This window comes from Notothenia coriiceps, unplaced genomic scaffold (genome assembly GCF_000735185.1).
Source record: "Notothenia coriiceps isolate Sejong01 unplaced genomic scaffold, NC01 NC01_scaffold00037246, whole genome shotgun sequence".
Taxonomy (NCBI): Eukaryota; Metazoa; Chordata; class Actinopteri; order Perciformes; family Nototheniidae; genus Notothenia; species Notothenia coriiceps.
In genome coordinates this window covers 3,503,936-3,524,022 of record NW_011369947.1, presented here as the reverse complement: position 1 = coordinate 3,524,022, position 20,087 = coordinate 3,503,936, and the positions used below count along the sequence as shown (strand labels likewise).

Here is a 20,087-nt window from a genome sequence, read left to right as displayed (position 1 = left end):
GCTCTGTGGGAACGTAATCTTTTAGGAGACAGGTTGCAGAGGGGACATTGGACAGAGGATTTACTCAACAAGGTAAGCACAGAAGGGACTTCATAGTACTTGTTGTGGAAGTAGTTCACTAGTACTGAGTCCAACAGGGTCCCGATCTCACGAATAACTATTGGCAGAAGCAAGAAAAAATAATAACAAACTCGAGAGACGGCTGAGTTGACCGCAGTGCAGAATCGCTGTATAGTGGAAATCTCCTAACAATGTTGTCCATTTTAGACACAGGCCTATTATATTTCCAGCCCTTAATAACATTCATTTTCTGGGCTCAATATGTGTCTTGGCTGTTTTCGTTGTGAAAACAAATGGACCGTAGATACACGGATTGACCGTCCTCATCTGCGCTCTTATTTTGAAAGACAACTTCCGGTAGCAGAATATGAAAAAACGGGGGGTTTTTTGTTTCCGTTTTTCTAGTGATTTTATTTGTTGTTTTGAGAAGTAGAAAATGAAAATCATCCCGTTTTTTAAGTTTAATAAATCCATTTTTGACCATGATAAAGAAAAACGCCTTTTGGTTTTTGAATATCCATTTGTGAAAAGAAAATCCAATGACCAAAACATACACTGACCCTGGTGCAGGTCTCCAATTTTGTTTCTGGTATCCTTTGACAGCTCTTTGGTCTTGGCCATAGTGGAGTTTGGAGTGTGACTGTTTGAGGTTGTGGACAGGTGTCTTTTATACTGATAACGAGTTCAAACAGGTGCCATTAATACAGTATTGTATTACACACATTGTATTAATACATAATTTACTTCATAACATATATATACTTTCATTATTAATACAAAAATAAATGTATAAATGTATATATATCATTTTCTTCATTTTTCTCACTTGTTTTATTTTGATTTCATTTTTTAATGAAGGGGAACGGCAAAGACGAATGAATATTTTTTTTATATTTTATTTATTTATTCAAAATTATGCAAATAGAAGAAAAAAAAAGATGTAATATTTCCAATACACTGTCTGCTAATGGGACACTGTTACTCGGTTACACAGTTTAGGTGTGGCAGGGATGAAAATTGCAATAATCGAGATGGAGTGATGGCGGATTACATTTCTGTCTGAATAAAGGAACTTCAGTCAACGATGGAGGCGTAGCTCCAATAAAGACATCTCTTTGGCAAAAGCTCCCAGCAGAGATCCATGCCCTGACCTGGGAGAAGAGAAAAAGTGTTTCAACTGTTTCAACCTCTCCTGGGATGTGTGTCTCTAGCTGTAACAAAGAGAGCACTGTGAGCCTTACAAACCACATCAGATACTAGGTGGTTCATTCCTCTAAACTCATCAGCAGAACATTGTAAATCTGGAGTTGCTGAATGCTTGAACATAAGACAAGGAAGGAAGTTACAGCCTTAAAAAACAACAGGTGTGTCCTCTGTGCTTCAAATGATTCATAACACTAAAAAGAAGCTGATATTATTGGCAGATCCATCACAATTTGGAAAGACATCGACTGAATTGCTGAATAATGTATGTCAAAGTTCACGGGATAAGATTGATAGCCTGGTCCACTGCAGATTTTTCCAACCTTTTCATGAAGTTTGAATTAAATCAAATATATCTGTGGCTGAGAGGGTGTGTGGCATCGCGGTTACTTTCACTTCCAGCTCATTCCAGCTGTTAGCAGATCTTCTAAAAGGCCAAACATCTGCACAGTGACCTCAAATTGACTTTCATTCCAGGACAAAATCATCTTTAACTTGAAATAACTGATTTAAAACGCTCTGCAATTATTAGTGTGTAATTGATACAAGAAGCGATTACAGTAGTTCTGTTTGGATTGTTGTCCAGAACAATGTGAAGGATCTGCCAGCCGCCGCAGCAGGGCGTACCAGCTAAGAGGCAGAATGAAGAAGAGTTTATGCCTCAGTTACTCAATGTGGTAGCAATCGTTGTCTACGGTAGTCCTTTAGAAGTCCTAAAAACTAGGTACACTCATGTTTCAAGTATTCTACCTTTAGGAATCTTATAAAGGCCTGTTTCTGTTTAAACTTGAACACTAACATTAGATCTCACTGTTGCCTTACTGTTATCAAAACGTTTGGTTCTCAGCTGACAAAGGATGATACTTTGTCAGCTGAGTTTTTAAAGAAGTCCACACTCAAACCATTTGCTAGACGTCTTGGTTTAGAGTCTGATCCTCTGAACTTTGACCCTCACATTAAGAAATCGCTTTAGTCTCGTTTGTGGAACTCAGGAGTATTGCTACATCTGTCTAGCTTTGCCTAAAAGCATTGTAGAACACAGTGTCATCAATGCTTTTATCTCTACCTGCCTGGATTACTATAGCTCCCTATTTTCTTCTTTAAGCAAGTCTATTGGTTCAAAACTCATATGGATGATTGAGTCATACATGTGAGTTTTGAACACTCAGATTAATTAACATTTCTCTTAAATATCTCATGACCAAGGCTCACATAGGGTTGGATACATGGATACACTTTGTCCATTCTTTTTTGTGGGTATGAATAACATTCAAGGAGCTAACATATATAATATGAGCTGACACGTTGCAGACTACACTGCTTTCCCCAAATGATTTAATTTAATAAAATCCTTGTTTGTGTGTACCATTAAAGACTTGTCTCATTTGCACTCCATTATAATGCACTCGCTGTTACCACACAACAAAACACTGCTATTTCTTTACCTCTAACTGAGCTCATGTGTTACTCACCTATTGTTGCCGTTTGCTCTGGGTCAAATGTGTCATCTGTGAATCTCAAAAGAAGGCTGTTGACAGGAAGAAGGAAATAATTAGATCACGTCATTTATCACTAACAAACACAGCAGAAGTTTGTTTCAGTTATTCTATTCCATGCAGGTTGAGAAGTCGTTTGGTCTGGGATCAGGTTTCAATTTGCGTCGTTTAGATAACAGGACAAGAAGCGTCTCACTCAGTTATGTATCTGTTTCTCTTTCTATTGACGTCTTTGATCTACACTTGCATTACACGTTGCACAGATGATATCACCGTCAGATTGCAGTGAGGACAGGGTTCATTTCTTAACTATGACCAATCAAGTGCAAAGGCCATAATCGCAGCGCTGATGATGGAATAAGCGCACCCTTTTTCCCCTGACCCAAGCCTAATTCTCTTATTTTTCCTCATGGGGCATGAGGAAGGATGCTGGAGGAGCGCTGACTGTTTGTTGTTAGAGGGCCATTCAACTGATGAGCTAGGCTATGAGACAGCCAAGTAAGACATGTGTTCTGCGTAGGTCATTTGTTACGGTAAAATAAAACTTGTGTAATCAATGCCAGGCATCCCTGATGATTTAAGGGCTTCAACAGATTGCAGGGAAGCATATTAAATATCTGCATGCAACTTCTAAAATTATCCAGTCAGTGTGCCATCTTGACAATAGTACAGCTGGCTCAGGAGCATTCAAATCATGATATTGGAAACTAATGACAGACTGAAGTTTATTGTATTAAGGAAAAGCCTATTTCATAATAATAATAATACAAAATTGCATCCTTGAAAATGCCCTTGGGCTCAATAATGCACTAAAAATGCAGCGTTTTGTTTTCTCAAAATATAAGCAAACTAGGTCTATACATTATGGTGTTGGCATAATCTCAGTCTCTCCTCTGTGGTCTGTCATTACATTAAGAACGCTAACAGCACTACTGGAGAAAAGTGGGAAAGAAAACAAGACATTGCTACTGTTACACTAAAACAGGCCCAGATTCAAGATTTAAGTGAGCCTAAAAATAGGATGATGCCAACCAAATGGAACAGAGGAAGCAAGATGCAATATAGAGTCACATTTGTGCTGACATTTAAGGATGTTAAGGGCATGAATTAGTACAAACATTTGAGATGATGTGCTTTCTCGACTAACATTTGGCTGAAGGGGATACTCATTTTCTTTAACATAGGATATCCTGTTGATCATGCTGAAGATCTCACTCTTCTGATTACTACACACTTTTGTGGTTCACTTTGTGATTTTAAGAATATGTGGCCCTGTCATCAGTTTGCAGTGATACATGATTATGAACCAGACAGTTCCCATGTCAAAAGGCTTACAATAAAGCTGTGGGCAGCTCATTACCTATGTACCATGCTATGACTATGGAAGGCATGCAGTACTAGATACCACATACTGCCATGTGATGGTTGATGGATCAGACTGGCTATCAGGATTATTTTATGCAGTCTGGACCACAGAGGTGGATGCCAGAAAAACCTCAGCACGTTGGCATACTACCACATATACACCGCCAGACTCAGTATAAACATTATACTCTACCTTGAATATTAGGCGGATTTGTGGTTGCTAACAAGGACCTGCTTACCACATGTTGGCAAAATCAAATGTGATGTCAAAGCTATACAGCAGTCTTTGAAGAGGCCAAACTAACTGAAACATTACCTGTTACATGTAGCTATTTATTTAAGATAGTGCTAGCTAGCTCTGTTCATATTAATGTGTTAACCTCTTGATCTTAGATAAATATATGTATTACTGCCAGATAAAGTAAGATTAGAAATAGGGAATAGTTCTTGCATAGCCGTCTCGATTGCAACATCTGTCAGACATGAAATGGGTGATGTCACACACAGCTACCTCCAGTTAGCTAAGGTTAGCTTGGCTGCCAACACCATAAACTGTATTTAAATTTACAAAGTAAAATCAAGGTCTGATTTTTACATTAAAGAAGAAAACCACTAAAGCGGAGAAGTCTAAGTCATTTTTAAAATGCCGCATTATCTTTGAACATCACATAATTTGGTTGGCTGCAAAGCTAACGCTAGCTATCTCACTTAGCAGTGAGCCACGACATCATTTTCTTTGAGATAACTACAGCTTACCTTGACTTCCCAACACCACTTTCCCCTATTATCAGTATTTTCAGCGTCGTTAGTGTGTCGTCTTCCATTTTTCTTGAACAGTGAGCGGTGTTACTCTTGATAAACGGCTAAAACAGCCTGCTTAAAACGGCGTTCCTCGGTTACTTGCGTTCCTGTTTACAGCTTGCTACAAAGATAGTGGTTAATGTCTTGTTACGAAGACGCCTCACTCCAACCATATCCGGTTTGATTTTTGGCACTTCCGCTTGTAGGTGATGGGTTTTTGATTACATAACAAAGCAGACCCTGGGATTATGATTATATATTGCAATACAATAGGACACACTTGGATAAAAATTAGGTCTAATGAATTTGTTATTTTTTAATTTGCATTTTATAATTGAATCATTCTCTTCAGGGATGAAAACATACAAGGTTACTGTGCATATAGCGTATGCCCTTGAACTACTTGTATTAAATATGTTAATAATACTAATTATGTATTTGAAAGAAACGCTTTCATTGCATTTTTTATTTCTAGTTGACAAATATAATGGGCAGATGTTATATTATAAATATACATAAAAAACGTTATGTCCTACAGAAAAGCTGATAAATCAAGAAAAGATGGGATGATGGCATTAGAGAGCAAAACACAGGCACAGAGGATCTATTCTACGGCTAAGTTGCATCAATCTTTCTCATTATTTTTTTTAACATTTCTTTTTCAAATACTCCTTATATAGATTATATATTATCAATAACGTTTTAGATGAAAACATGGCAGAATATATAATGCATAATGCTGAACTTAAATTACATATGTAACTCATTGTTATTGACTCTTCAGTATCATCAGAAATGTTTTTAAAACATTGGAGCATGCCTCTAGCCATCAGCCTTATGTTGCATTTTCTACAGAACAAATGGGATGATCTACCTCATAGGTACAGTTAGCGAAACAGGAAGACACAGACATTTGTTGTACTTTATTTAATAAATAACTCAAACAGCATTGGGAGAGAACAAGATATTGAAATAAAAGGCACTTTGAAAACAATACTTTAAAGGCTTGCGTGTGGTACTTCAGAGGCATTGCGAGGTGAAAGCATTTCAGAGGTGATTCATGTGAATACGGAATAGAAAACACTCTTGTTTCCATCATATGATCCCGAAATTGACAGAATGACTCACATATGAGTTCACTAGTTTACGAAAAATAAGCCAACACAAAACATATTTTTGGCGTACTTGACAAGAACACAGGAAAGGACCTGAGAAAGAGTAATACATTTACCAAGTACAACAATGTTCAACGTTAAACTTGTATCATAACTATACAAATCTGTGGATTGTTCAACATTGCCACAATATCATAATTTCAACAAGTGGTATACAGTCCCTTTGTGATAACAACAATTCTTCATATTGTGTATTTATTTACTCCTTCAGAACAATACTCACAAAGAGTGCATTAAAATGTGAAGCTGTTTCAACAAATGGTCAAATTAAAATTGAAAGTGAAATATTATTCAATACTTAAAGGTCCCATGTCATGGCCATTTCTACTGATCATAATTCCATTGTTGAGGTCTACTAGAATAGATTGACATTGTTCAATGTTCCAAAATCACATTGGTTTTCTCATACAGCATCTCTGTCTTGTTGGAGCTCCTGCCCCCCCCCCTCCCTATGAGCCCACTGTGCTCTGATGTGTGTTTATGTGTTACAATGGCGTTTGTTAGCAACCATAAAATGACACCAGTAATGACAAACAGATGAGAATGCTGCTTGGGGTCTGGGTGCCGTGTTGGCGGGACGTTACGGGCTCGCTGCTCCACCCTTTGAGACTCGAGGAGCCGACAGTGCGAGCTGTATTACTGGTGTCGTTTCCTGGTTGCTGCGTGAGGTCTGCGAGACGCGGCGAATCTCAGCCTGAACTCAGCCTGAGCACACACACGTGAGTGTGTGGCGAAGTGTGAGTGGAGATCCACTTAGCTGCAGCTGAGAAAAGATAAGGCTGAGTGTGTCGGCGAAACTCCGTGGAGGACGGGTAATAACCGGAAAAGCATGACATGGGACCTTTAACATTTCAGTTGTCACACACACACACACACACACACACACACACACACACACACACACACACACACACACACACACACACACACACACACACACACACACACCCCTTATGTGCTGCTATGGCTGACAATTTACATATAGAAGTCATGTCCTGTCTGACACACAGAGACACACAGGAAGTCAGTGCACAGAGAGACGAAGAGACAGAGAAGTGTCTGAGAACGAGACAGAAGCTGCAGAATAATTGAATATCCATAGTGTCCATATTGTGTTGTTAAAAAAAAAGTGTAATCCTCTGCCATACCAGTCCTGTGGCAGGAAGAGAACACCTTCATGTCATTGTTTTTTGCAAATATGCAACTTAAAAGTATATACACATACTGTACATCTAAAATATCACAAATGCATATAAATCATAGGTGTTAGTAAAAATACAGATGCAGTGGCTGCTGGGTACATTATAATGGTGAAGCAACAAAAGGAAATGACAGAAACTCGACCACAGGTTACTCCCCAGACCTGCGGTAAATACTGCAGTTGTCGGATACTTGATAGCAGAGTTCAAGGAAAACCGTGACCAGTTATTTTCCTTCATATTTTGGATTGACCACAGTCGTGACGGCACTTTTGTAGATGGGATTTTCACCCTGGAAAGCAAAGAAATTGAAGTTATAATCATGTTATTGCTTAGTCAGACAATTTGAGAACACACTTTGTTATTAGGGATAAGTCTACTACACCTTCTTGTAGGTCATTTGTTTAAAATCACACTTAGCACACCGTCATGCTTTTGCGACTTCACACCAAATATCAGGAGGTTTAAATTAGGCATCATATTTAAACACATTTTATACTTACCAGAGAAGGTTTTAGTATTTTTGCCCTGTAGACACTTTTAGCTGCTTTGATATTCACAGCACACTCATGCACTCATTTTTCACGAAATTTGAAAGTAATATGTCTCTTCCTGATGTTCCACTCTTATGAAAATGTAGTTCATAGTTTGAAAAGACAGGTGAAATAAAGGAAAAAGTAGATACTCAGTGAAAAATATAACATAATAAAAAGCCCATGCAGGAAAATGAGGTGGAAAGGAGAGAAAATACAAACTTAAAGGACAGCAGCTTTACGTCCAAAGCTTGGATTCTGGAACTGATTGATAGGACTCTTGTATATTGGGTTGTCTTGCTACGGGTAAAGAATGAGGAAAGAATAGAGTTGAGCAGGAAAAACATAGAACAGGAACAAAGGAACGAATAATATAAAAGGCACTATAAAAGGGGAGAAAAGTAAGAGGGATGAAAGGAGGACAATGGAAGAAAATGATTTTGTGGAACCTAAACCAAATGTATTTTTATTTACTAAAACCCCAAACTGTTGAGGCTACAGATCAGGATGATGTGGTTGTAAACATGAGGAGATCACAAAGTATCTTTGGAATTCCTTAAGGCTGCTTTTGTAAGGAAACCCAGGGCAGAACAGTCTCTCAGTTCTTCAAATTAAAGGGATGTGGAGCCATAGTTTGCCCTGCCCATGGTAATAAGTAAGACCCCAGCATACTGATCAGGAACATCTGCATCACCAAACCCACATTATATATGGGTTTTGACACAATTCCACCACTAGGGGGAGGCATTGAGCTGCACATGGAGTAGTGCTGAAGTCATATTGATGTTGGCTGATGGGCTGGAAGCATGGAAGGGAGGAACTGTGGCCACTCCCCGGAAAAAGTCCAGCCATGCTCAGACTGCATAACATTCCCAAAAAAGTCCATACAGTGGACTTTTTATTTTGAGCGCCACTCAAAAGGGCCGGTGAGAATGTGAGCGAGAAACTTGGACATCAACAAGTCTGCAAATCTCATCTGCTGCTTAGAACAACAAATCATCTTCACAAGTTAATTCCCTGACAGTTGTGGCTTTACAGAACACCTGTTTTCTACATTTAAATAACCTTACCAGCAAAAAATTAAAAATGTTATTCCTGCTAGTCTTTCACAGAGCCGGTTCCAAACACTCACCGTATCCCATTTGGCGTTCATCTTCTCCTTCTCGAACTTGGCGAACTCTCTCCTGTCGTGGATGATCATGAGCAGCTTCCAGATGAGCAGCAGGGCCAAGCCAATCAGGACAATGCCGGCGACCACGCCCGCCACGATGGGGATAATGTCAGGCCCGGCGGGGCAGTCTGAAACACAACAGAGGTGTTTAGGCAGCTTGAAATAAGCGTGCAAAAAAAACAAGGCCATGGGAATAACAAATGTGCTATTTTCGCAGCCCCACCACAGACCCTGTAATTAGCTTTCTCTGTAACAGAAACCTTCCACACCCTGGTTGGCCCAGCTTTCTGCTTACCCAGTAGGTCCACCACATGCACCTCCTTCTGAGTGTTGTTGTTGACGGCGTAGGTGTAGTAGAACCAGCAGTCGTTGGCGTCTCTCTCCTTGCAGTGCATCACGGGGTAGGTGGCGTCGTTGGGCTGGGGCAGCTTTTCCCGGTCCTTCACTTTGATCAGGTTGAAGTAGCTGCAGTCTCTCTCACATGTTTCCTTCTTCTCACCCGTGCCAAACGCCCGGCACTGGATGCACTCCCTGGAAGATACAGGGATAAGCAACGAGATGAGCTATGCTTCACAAATTCAAAAGATCATATAGTACATCTCTAAAATGTTTGCAAAGTCTAACACTTTCAAATCCTTTATTTGTTTACATTTGTAATAGATTAGCGATACGAAAAGTGTGCATAATTAGCTACTAGCAGTCCCTGTTTGCCGTAAACCAATAGATAAGCAGATAGCAATAACAGGATTACAATCCTGAAAAAAGTGTAATAGATGATGGAGGAGGCTGCTTTTTCAATTAATTCTGAGAAGATCTTTGGATGTATATATACATATACATATGCATGTCTGTTGTTTCAGATTTGACTGATTTTGATAAAAGTCATGGGAATCTGGAGCTATAGGATTTACAGTACCTAACTTTAAATCTATGTGTAAAAGCTGTTGGAAAGCAAGCGAAACCAGCAGCTACGTACTATATACTACATACATACTACGAAAACTAACTACGAATGCTGCTTAGCACAGGTATCAATTCAATCTGTTTAATGTGTGTGAATATTTTATTAAGACATACTTAAAGAAATGTGAACTTATCCTTCAAAGGTTCAAATACACCAAACAATACATCAATGTTTGTAATATGAGCTTTTAAAAACATTGACATGTCTTCATTTCAGTCTTACTTGTGTTCAGTGCAGACCCCTGGACAGGTAGGACAAGTCTCACAGGTGGGACCCTGGAATTTGGGATCAGTACACTTGCAGGTGCCACATTCACACGTTCCTCTGCCGTTACAGAGTTGCTGGTTGCTGGCCATACACGTGCTGTTGTCCAGAGAACAATCACAGGCATTTCCGATCCACATGGGGTCACAGACACACTCTCTGCACTCACAGCTTCCATGCCCTAAAAAAACAGAAACAAATCAACCGAGGTGTATTAAACCATCTCTGAGCAGTCTCTTATTGGTCTTTTTCTCCGTCGTGCTCACCTCCACACAGTTTGTTTCCAGAGCGGTCACAGTTGAAGTTGTCACACTCGCAGTACTGGCCTCTGTACCTCTCCTCGGGGTTATCTCTCTTCTTGCACTCACACGTGCCGCACACACAGTCTCCGTTGTTGCTGCAGATGTCGGTGCCGTTGTCTTTCCTGCAGGTCCGGTCCATGTCCTCGGTGGCCACATCGTTGCTGCTGCACTCACACTGTCTGCCCACTCGTCCTTCATTACACCTGAGACAGAAGAGGTTGAGATTCTGGAGCGTTTCTTAAGACGAAAAACAGATCCAAATCAAAAGGTTTCCAGACTTACTTGCAGGCTCCACACTCGTAGGTGCCGTTACCGAAGTGGCAGAGTTCACTGTTCTCGATGCCGTCCTGGTTGCATTCACACTCACAGATGAAGTTGAGGGTAATCTCCACCTCCTCTGTGAATCCCAGGGGCTTGATCTTGATGGTTTCAGGCTTGCCTTGCTTAGGACAGCCCTTAGATGTCACAGTGATGCTAAACATGACCTGGGAATGAAAGAAGAAAAAAGGAAAAAGCGTGTGGGATGTGAGTGCAGGGCCAAGGGCAGGTAATGAACAAAGAATGAAAGAAGCTGGTTTTCAGTTTCTGACTTGGTGACCTCATATCTAATCATTTAGGCCTGACATAGGTGGGAGACTGATGGCTTTGGATAAAATGAATCAAGTTTTTCTATGGAAGCCTGAGAGGCAGGTGAGAAAAATCATTCTGGTGTTTGATCTCTAAAAATGATCTGTATTAAAACATCTCTCATATGTGTAAGACTCGACAATAAAAAGAGGTATCATTGTTCATTGAGGTATCAGGTGTTCATTGTGATTGTTGTTTAAAAAAAAATGTGGACAAAAAAACCTGAATGAAACCACGTTTTTTCTATGCGAGTAAAGCAATATGATTGTTCTTCCAGGTGCGAATAAATGGTTAAATACCAAGGAAATGAAAACTTTTATCCACCCGTCTCACAGAAAAATGCATGACTATTAGAAAGACTTTCACCTGTGCAGCACATGAGAGAAGACAATTTAGAAAATACATTTCCATGAATAAACAATGACATAAAGCATTAACAACTGAAATAGGATTAATCATCTACTTTTGAATAACAACAAAAAAGAGAAACGTTCTTATCCTCACCTGATCTCCGATGGAGATGTTGGAGCACTTCCGTCCACTTTCCCCCTCACTAACCACTCCGTTCTTACAGTGCGATGTGTAAGCTATGGTCACTCCCTCTGGAAGCTTGCTGTTCTCCAGAATGACCTCTGAGGAGAGCGACTGCCAAATCCAAGAGATAACAACAAGAATGTTAGAACTTCATCAGTAGCTTTGCTTTGGCAGTACACACAGGATTAGCTGAGTAATACATGACAGTAGGTGTTTGGACAGTTAAAACTCAAGGCACATTGTTGAGTTCTTTAATGTGGCCCATGTGAATAAATGATAAATTAATCAGAGTGTTTTTCAAGGGCACTTAAAGTCAACAGTCTGAACAGTGTACTTACATTGTAGGCGTCTATAATAAGGTTGATGACATTGCTGGAGTTGGCAGATAAAGTCCCTACTGCAGATTTTGGAATCAGATTTTTCAGCTCCTGTAGAGAGAAGAAAACAGTTTTTATAATAAAAGCTCTATTTATCCTGTGATATCTGAAACCTCTATCAGTAACAACACAAGATAAGAAAGCTTTTCTATGCACTTTAATAGACTGCTTTTTCACCTGAATGACGTGAGTGCATTTTTATTACAGCCTGGAAATGTATCAGTTTAAACATTTAATCCAAGATTTAGATAGATACAACATTGATTACCACCTTGAAATGGTGGGATTGTTATTGCGTTGAAGCATATAAAAGCTACTGTGATAAATAAAGAACTTTAATGAAACTCAGATGTAACGGCAAGGCACAAGGAAGCAATTAAGAGCTTTTATGGAGATGCTACCATAACTCGCGGCAGAGGCATTGGACTGGATGGATATTTTTACATACTGGACATCTTCCATCATCACACACACGCACACAGGAAGGAATGAGGAAAAGTATTCTGTAAAAGAAGGGGATGAAAATGAAGTAAAAGCGTGCCAGAGACAGATAACTCACTTTGTAAACAGGCTGGAACTCTTCTGTGACTGCGAAGATGGTCTGAATGTTGTTGTCGCTCAGCTTCTGAACCAGGTGAGCAATGGAGGGATAGTCCTTTAAAACAGAATGGGGAGAGGAGTCATATTAACACTGTAACACACAGTAGCAGTGTTTGCCACATGTGTAAAAAGCCTGGGTTACTTACATAGTAGTGGCTCATGGTATAAATATTATTCTCCAAGTGACATTTTCCATCGTTGGGCAGAACGATGCCACCCAGTTTTCCATCGCCGGCAAAGTGGAAGCCAGCGTCGGTGGAGAACACCAGCAGACGAGTCACATTCCTCCACCCAATGTGGTCCTGTGAAATGAGAAAGAAACACTTCAAAATAGGAGGAATAACGTCTGCCAAAAGCGATAAATTCCCTCTATAAAGACTAATGGAGAATATGAGCAGGTTGTAAAGTGAGACATGAACTACTGATAATCACTGCATTCAGAAATCTCCTTGTGAACACCAAGGACTCATAAAACAGCTTTTTCACATATCACCACATTTATTAGCGCTGTATCCCTCCAAGCAAGTGCCGTAATTGTGGGAAAACTGCCTTGAATTGAGAACCTGAGAAGGATTATTTCCCCCGACAGGATCACTGATAGGAAACGGCTTCTATTTTGTTGCTTACCCCACACACAGCAACCTGCATGATGGCATCGAACCCCCCCTCGGGAGAGTCCAGGTTTCCAGAGATGTGCTGCTTGCCCACCAGGGTGTTGAACTTCTTGCCGTCGCTGGTGAGCTTCAAGACGTTCTTGTAGCTGAACGGGCTGGTGCAGTTCTGGTCTCCTGTGCATGGGTTCAGCAGCTTGGCCGGGGTGGTGCTGATGTACGGCATGACCGTCTTCTCCACAAAGGAACCGAAACCTTTAAAAGACAGTTGGTTTTAAATGTAGCTTGGTTTTAGTCTGAGGGTAAGTTGACACCACATTGTTCAGAGAAGGTCGCTGAGAGTTTGATTATTTGGTTTGTTTGTACAGGTCACAAAAAGGTCATTCAAAGCTGGGTGGCAACAAATACCTACAACAGTACACCTGAAAATACAAGACAGTCAATCTACCTCATGGTTTTCAAAGTCTGAAACTGTGGGCCGAACATCAAAAGACTACACTACCCACACTGCCAAATTAATAAACGCTTTTCATCTGTTTGCACACAGGCTTTCAACAAAAACATCTTTATATGAACCGTGTTGATTCGACACCCTGAGCATTAGTAGTTTGCAAAACAATATTCTGGTAGTGCAACATGAAATAAATCATATTAATACAATTTCTTTGGATTGATTATAGTGTTTAAATGATAGAACTTAGACAATTTCCCTTACTAAGTCAGGGTGTAAGTCACAACTGACTGTGGGCTACAAATTGAGCTCTTTTTTCAGTATTCATTTGTTTACATTTGAGCCAATTGGCACCATTTAAAGTATTGGAATCTAGCAGTTCATGTTTGTATTGATATTTAGATGTAAAGAGAAATATCACTGCAATAGTCAGTAAATACATACAATGTCATTGTACCTTATAATTAACAAGTTTCAACTACATTTAGTGTCAAATGTAATCACACTTGAGAAAATGTTAATCTTCACCTATCCTGAAGTCCGAGGTGATCTTGGACATCTCCAGCATTAGACTGGTTCCCAGGTTCTTGACGTTCTCCAGATCGTCCTTCATGGAGTAGGACAGGTCCATCAAGTAGTACAGGTCGATGGGATAATCCTCCGCTCGTTTGAACTTCAAGTCAAAGGACTGGGGCTCACCTATATGAAGTTACCGTCATTTAGAAGTTGTGTCAGAGTTGTAAAAAGAAGGTAAGTAATAGCTTCAGGAGAGCTTCATTAGAATGTATTCTCACCAGATCGGAGGGTCAGGTTGAGTTTCTGAGGCTGGATTTGAGTGATCTCCTCTGGCTTCAGTTTCAGTCTGGCTTCTGACTTTTGTTTCCCTTCTCCCCTGCCGCGGTTTGTCACCGCTATGTTCTTCAGGATCTTCTGATCCCCGCGAGGGTTCTCGATCATATCATCATCACAGCCCCTTTTTATCAGAGATTGCAGCTCGTCACAGCGCGTCGACACGGTCTCACCCTGTTTCAGGAACTCCTGGAAACAGCAGCACAGGGAGAATCAATGGGACAGTTCATCAACAATCTGCTGTCATGCGACACAATATATATTTACACTTTTATTTTATTGATTGATGACTGGATAATTTTTGCAAAACATAAGAATACAATTCAATATGCTCCTTGTAACTCGATATGACGTCTTTAATTTGCTTGTTTTATATGAAAAAATGACCCAAATGTATTCAAATTACAATAATATAAATCAAGGATAAGCATGAAATCTTAACACTGGAAATTTCAAATGTAAATTGATCAGAAAAAGTAGTTTTCACATATTCGGAATTTTCTTTGGTATAAGTGGTGCATACAGAGAAACAGAAAACTTGACTTGTCAACACAAGTGGCAGATTAATTGGTTGTTTATTGTTAAATCAATAATCAACTAATAATTGCATCTGAGGAACAGTTTCTTTTTGGCTCTATTGTTGCAAATGAAACTACTTTTGGTTGAGGAATGTTTGTTAGAAAAGTAAGAATTTAAAGTAATCATCTTTGGCTCTGGAAAAAAATGTTTCTTAATTTCTGACATATCATAGGCTAAATGTATTATTATTTTTAAATGATTTCAGATTTTTTTAAAGAAAAGCAAATAAAAAAATCATAAGATGCAGCCCCACACTTAAGCATGGTCATTGCCAACTATTGCTATATGCCTAATGGCCTTATATTGGCATCCAAAAGCATTTCTCAGCACAACTACAGCTGACAGCTGAGATTCACACACCGGGTCTTTACACCAGCCACATTTGGCTCCAGCCTGGATGCACTCCCCGCAGTATTTGGCGTTGGCATTGATGCACTCGTTCCCCTCTGGATGGAAAACAAAGAGAGAAGAGAGGGGGTGTCAGAGTGAGCACGGTCACAGCACAGGCCGTGCAAAGTAAGCAGCCTGTTAAGCCCCCCATGTTTATACATCAGTTCATCTGGAACACTGTGTGGCTCAATGGTAATTAGAGACAGAATATCCCCTCTTTTCCATTATCCTCTATTCTCTGTAGATGGATTGCTGGTCAATGACATCATTAAGATTAAGTAGATGGCCTCCCTCTCTGTGGAGCTGGTCATCATTATGAATGTCGTGTTTACTATGCATGCTGACATCAACAAAATCATGTGACAAAATAATGATGTTAAAGCTATACTACAGTATGTAAGTTATCTTACCTTTCTGAGCATTACTGAAACAAAAGACTCCAAACAATATGGATACCAAGAGCAGCTTCAGGTCCATCTGAAAAAAAGAGTAGAACAAATATTGGTTGTTGTCATCTCATCTAGCTACTGGTGTTTTGAGCCATATGTCGTCTATGAACATCTCTTTGTTAACAACAATAGCTTGTGTGCCTGGTAGCCTGAATGCTTGAATTTACAATTTCCTGGACAAAGGGTCCAGAAGAGCGAGCGAGCGAGCGCCCCAGAGAGATGACAGATTTAATGTGTAAATGGCTCGGTTATTACTGGAGATCATAAATTATCTGATGGCAGGGGTTGGCTATTCTGAGCCGGTCAAAGGGCTAACAGGCAGCAAACTCAATTCAGAGCACTTTCACATGCATACATTCACGTACAGACACAAACTCTCACACTAGCTTGGACTGCAACCTCCATTTCCCATCTCTTTCACTGTAAATAGAATCAGTTCCCCAGAGGCAGCCCCTCTCTGGCTGTTATATTGATTCCTTGTCTGTGCGCAGGCTTTTTCTCAGCTGTATCGATGCTTCTTGTCCTACTCTTAATGCAAAGCTTATGACTTACAAAGGATAAGTGGGCTGAAGGACCTTTCCTCGCACTAATCAGCGGATTTGTGAACAGTCTACAGTCTTGATAGGGGCTCTTTGAAACTGTACAGCGCTTTGAGCAAACGCTTGATAACATCCTTACAATGACAATGCTAGAATGATGTTTAGCAAGTACAATGTACAGCAATTCATTGTTCTACCAAACTTTGTGACAATATGTGAAAATATTGATCAAGTGGCTTTAAAAGGTTGACCTACTGGTGCGCTAAATCTTCTCATGGACAAGAAACAGGATACACCCTCTGGGGACCATGAATGTCTTTACATTATTCCATTGAAAGCCATAAAATAGTTGCAGAGATATTTCAGACTCGCTGAAGAACTGCTAGAATTGCAAAAAATTGCCTGAGAAGACCTTGTTGAGTTTGAGGTTAAAGCTGAATCATGGGAGCCGAGCTAAGGTTATGTAAAACAAACATGCTAATGTTGTTGGGATAAAGCTTTAGCACCAAAAACAAATACTGGGAAGGCGCATTCTCTCAAGGACCTAACTAGAGCTTAGGTTTTATTGACATTGTAGGAACTTTCAGTGCCCCCTGCCAAACTACCATTAGACATTCCACATTAGTGCTGCTGTCTTAAAAGATCTGGTTATCGCCGAGTGACACACTTTGGGGATTTTCACCACCTCTTATTGGCAGATCTAACAGGCTCCAACACAGAGACACAGACTCAATGGTCTAGTGTTGTGCTAAGGTGCACTGGCAAGGGATCAGCGTGTGCCGAATCTAATTAACATGTGGAATGTAAACCAATATCCCGCTTGACCATAAATAACAAACTCATGGGAGCCTTTTCTAAGATAGTCTCCACAGAAGCTAATGTCAACCACATTGGATATGAAGCATGAGGTTCAAATTAGAGCCAGACAGAGTGATAAAGATTTGTCTTTTGGACCAGTGGCTGTTACTGGCTATACATAGAGGCTACATTAAGAGACTGCATTCCCTCACACTGTGGTGAAGGAAGCTCTGATGGTCGGTGTGCGCAGTGTTGAGTGATGCATTCCAGTGTGTGTGTGTGTGTGTGCGTGTGTGTGTGTCCGTTTATATAGACACAGAGGGGCAGACGGTCTGTCTACAGCCCCCCAGATTAGATCAGCTGGCTTGAATCCCCACTGGTGTACATGGGCAGTGTGCAAATGTGTGTGTTAGCTTGTGTATGTGAGATACATACTGCATTCTACCTGGTTCTGACACTGGTACACTGTTATTACTACCCAAGAATAGATAAGAGAATAACTGTCACAAAATGTTTATTTAAAGTGGTTTGTTTATATGCAGCAGTTTGTGATGTATGTACATGTACAATGAACTACTGCTGTCAGTGAAAAACAAGCCGAAAATGAAGGAATCTAAGTTTGCATTCCTGTTATAACAAAACCACACACTCAGATATTTTCTTTTCACTCGCTGGGGTTTGAACTTCAGTTCCAGGGAATCATTCAAATGCAAACTACGTCTACAAAACGCCAGGGAGGTGTCAAGTTGGAAAAAATAACCCCGATGTCCTTGATCGCGTGAAGCTTAGCAGCTGCACAGAGGACTGTGTAATGAAAAACTACTGTAAAATATGGCAGAGGACAGAGAGCAGGAAAAGAGCACGGAGCAGGATGTTATGCTGCCTTCAAGTGTTCCTCCAAAATGCAGAGTTCAGACGACGTAAATATGTCTTGTCAGCATTTCAAGCTGGTTTTGGTTAACATGGCCACTAAAACAACGGTATTGATGTCTACCATTTAGGAAGTAAAAAGGCAGAGTTAAAATGGAAAAACACAAATCATTCCCGAAAAACTTATATTTAGTCAGAAAATAAGAAAGAAAAACAAAAGAGGTGGTTTAAAGCCAAAGAAAGGAGAACACTTTGAGTATTATTCTTTGGGTTCTTTGTATATTTAATATACAATTGGATTTTCTTGGAATGAGGTCTCTCTTGTATCTTTACAGGAAGCAGCTGTGAAAAATCACAACTTCATTTCAAAGAGTTTTCATTTCATAGATAAGCAGCAGTGACAAGACTGACTTCCTGTTGGCTTCCAGCTCTATGTGTTGTGTCTAATGTGACACAACAATATTTTCTAAGCTTCATATAAGTTTAACTTCCCCAGTCGTATTACTGTAACCATGTTTTGCGTTTCTCAGCTTTGGTGGAACACTTTTTGCCTTAGATTGCACTCGTCGGTGGGAAAGCTAAGTTTGACTGAGGAGGCATACTCAGAAACCAAACCAACATTCCATTTATAAGTAGGATAATGCCAAGAAAGCATTATGTTGTATTATTAACAGACAACACTATAAATAAAAACAGTCAGTTTGATATATGAGAGTTGAACAGTGCTCCAATAAGCTTGAATATGTTGGTTGTGGCACACACAGAGATCAAAAATGTGCAAAATGGAGGGACAAGGTCTTGAATAACAACCACAATGCTCGTATATAGTTATCCATGGGAATAATGAAAGAAAGATACATTCCAGACAGTTTCCTGCAGCGGGACAGAGCTGGGTTTTCTCGCACAGTTTATCTTGCTCCAACGCTTCTCTCAGCATGACACGAGCATGTATATACACACATTTAACTCCTCAACGCCTGTCCACTTGTCTCACACACCTGAGCTGTGACTAATGGCTTCCCAGTGTTATATGGGCTTTGCAGAGCGTTATCAGTTGGAAGGGGAAGGTGATGCATGGCAGAGACTGAGGTGCGTGACTAAAACGGGCCAAGCATCTTAGGCATTCCTGAGAGACGGAGCGCTGTATGACCAGGATAGTAACCTGTAACACTCCTACTGCACTGTGGGAAATGTGAGCTCTGGGAGCCATGAAGGGATGCTGTATTTGTAGCACCATGATTCCCACAATCCTCCTACTGCAGTCTGTTGCTAATCATTCAGTAAAAAGGCCTTCAGTTCCAGAAACAACTTGTATTCTGTATATTGTGGCATTTCCAAATACATTATCTTACTACTGTTGATATGTATATATTTACTGTTTATTTCTGGTTTACATTTCATTTTTATATAATCTGTAATGCCTTGTTAATATGCTGCTACTGTAACAAAATCATTTTCCAAATTGGGATCAATAAAGAACATCTAATGTAATCTAAGACTGTTTGATTACAAAATAATCAATTCAATAAAATATTTGAATTTAAAATATTGTGTAAAAGTATTTGTTTATGTGCAAGACAGTTGACCAAGACCTGCAGCACCTGGAATTATTGTGCATATAAAAATAGACCATAACCCACAAAGTCATTGCTAGATGCTAAAACTAGGGAAGGCAACACTCTGCTCCTGCTCGGTGATGTTTGGACACCAGACTGAAATCTGCAGACAGCTGGCTAGCTAGCGTTGGCTAACCACCAGTAGTAAATAGTCAGTCTTCACTATGTTCCATCAACTCCCACTACTTCACCTCTTATAACCAGAGATGATGCCTGGTCAACAAACCAAGAGTTCTGATCAGTATGATGACTCTTTTCTTAGTT

General features: G+C 40.0%; 1 protein-coding gene and 1 long non-coding RNA gene across 2 annotated transcripts; both read right to left on the bottom strand.

The window, feature by feature from the left end:
- Positions 1-1,028: 1,028 nt before the first annotated feature.
- On the bottom strand, positions 1,029-5,072 carry LOC104965600 (uncharacterized). Its single transcript, XR_800550.1, has 3 exons — positions 4,881-5,072; positions 2,736-2,791; positions 1,029-1,211 (listed from the first exon to the last, which is right to left on the bottom strand). It is a non-coding gene; the product is annotated as an uncharacterized lncRNA (long non-coding RNA).
- A 2,148-nt stretch (positions 5,073-7,220) lies between these two features.
- Positions 7,221-16,028, bottom strand: LOC104965598 (integrin beta-1). Its single transcript, XM_010794581.1, has 15 exons — positions 15,962-16,028; positions 15,522-15,607; positions 14,528-14,771; positions 14,262-14,432; positions 13,299-13,537; positions 12,818-12,973; positions 12,631-12,726; positions 12,033-12,122; positions 11,665-11,805; positions 10,816-11,018; positions 10,498-10,736; positions 10,190-10,412; positions 9,299-9,534; positions 8,965-9,131; positions 7,221-7,591 (listed from the first exon to the last, which is right to left on the bottom strand). The coding sequence occupies exons 1-15, from the start codon at positions 16,026-16,028 to the stop codon at positions 7,526-7,528; spliced, it is 2,424 nt and encodes an 807-aa protein (XP_010792883.1). The 3' UTR covers positions 7,221-7,525.
- Between the last annotated feature and the right edge of the window lie 4,059 nt (positions 16,029-20,087).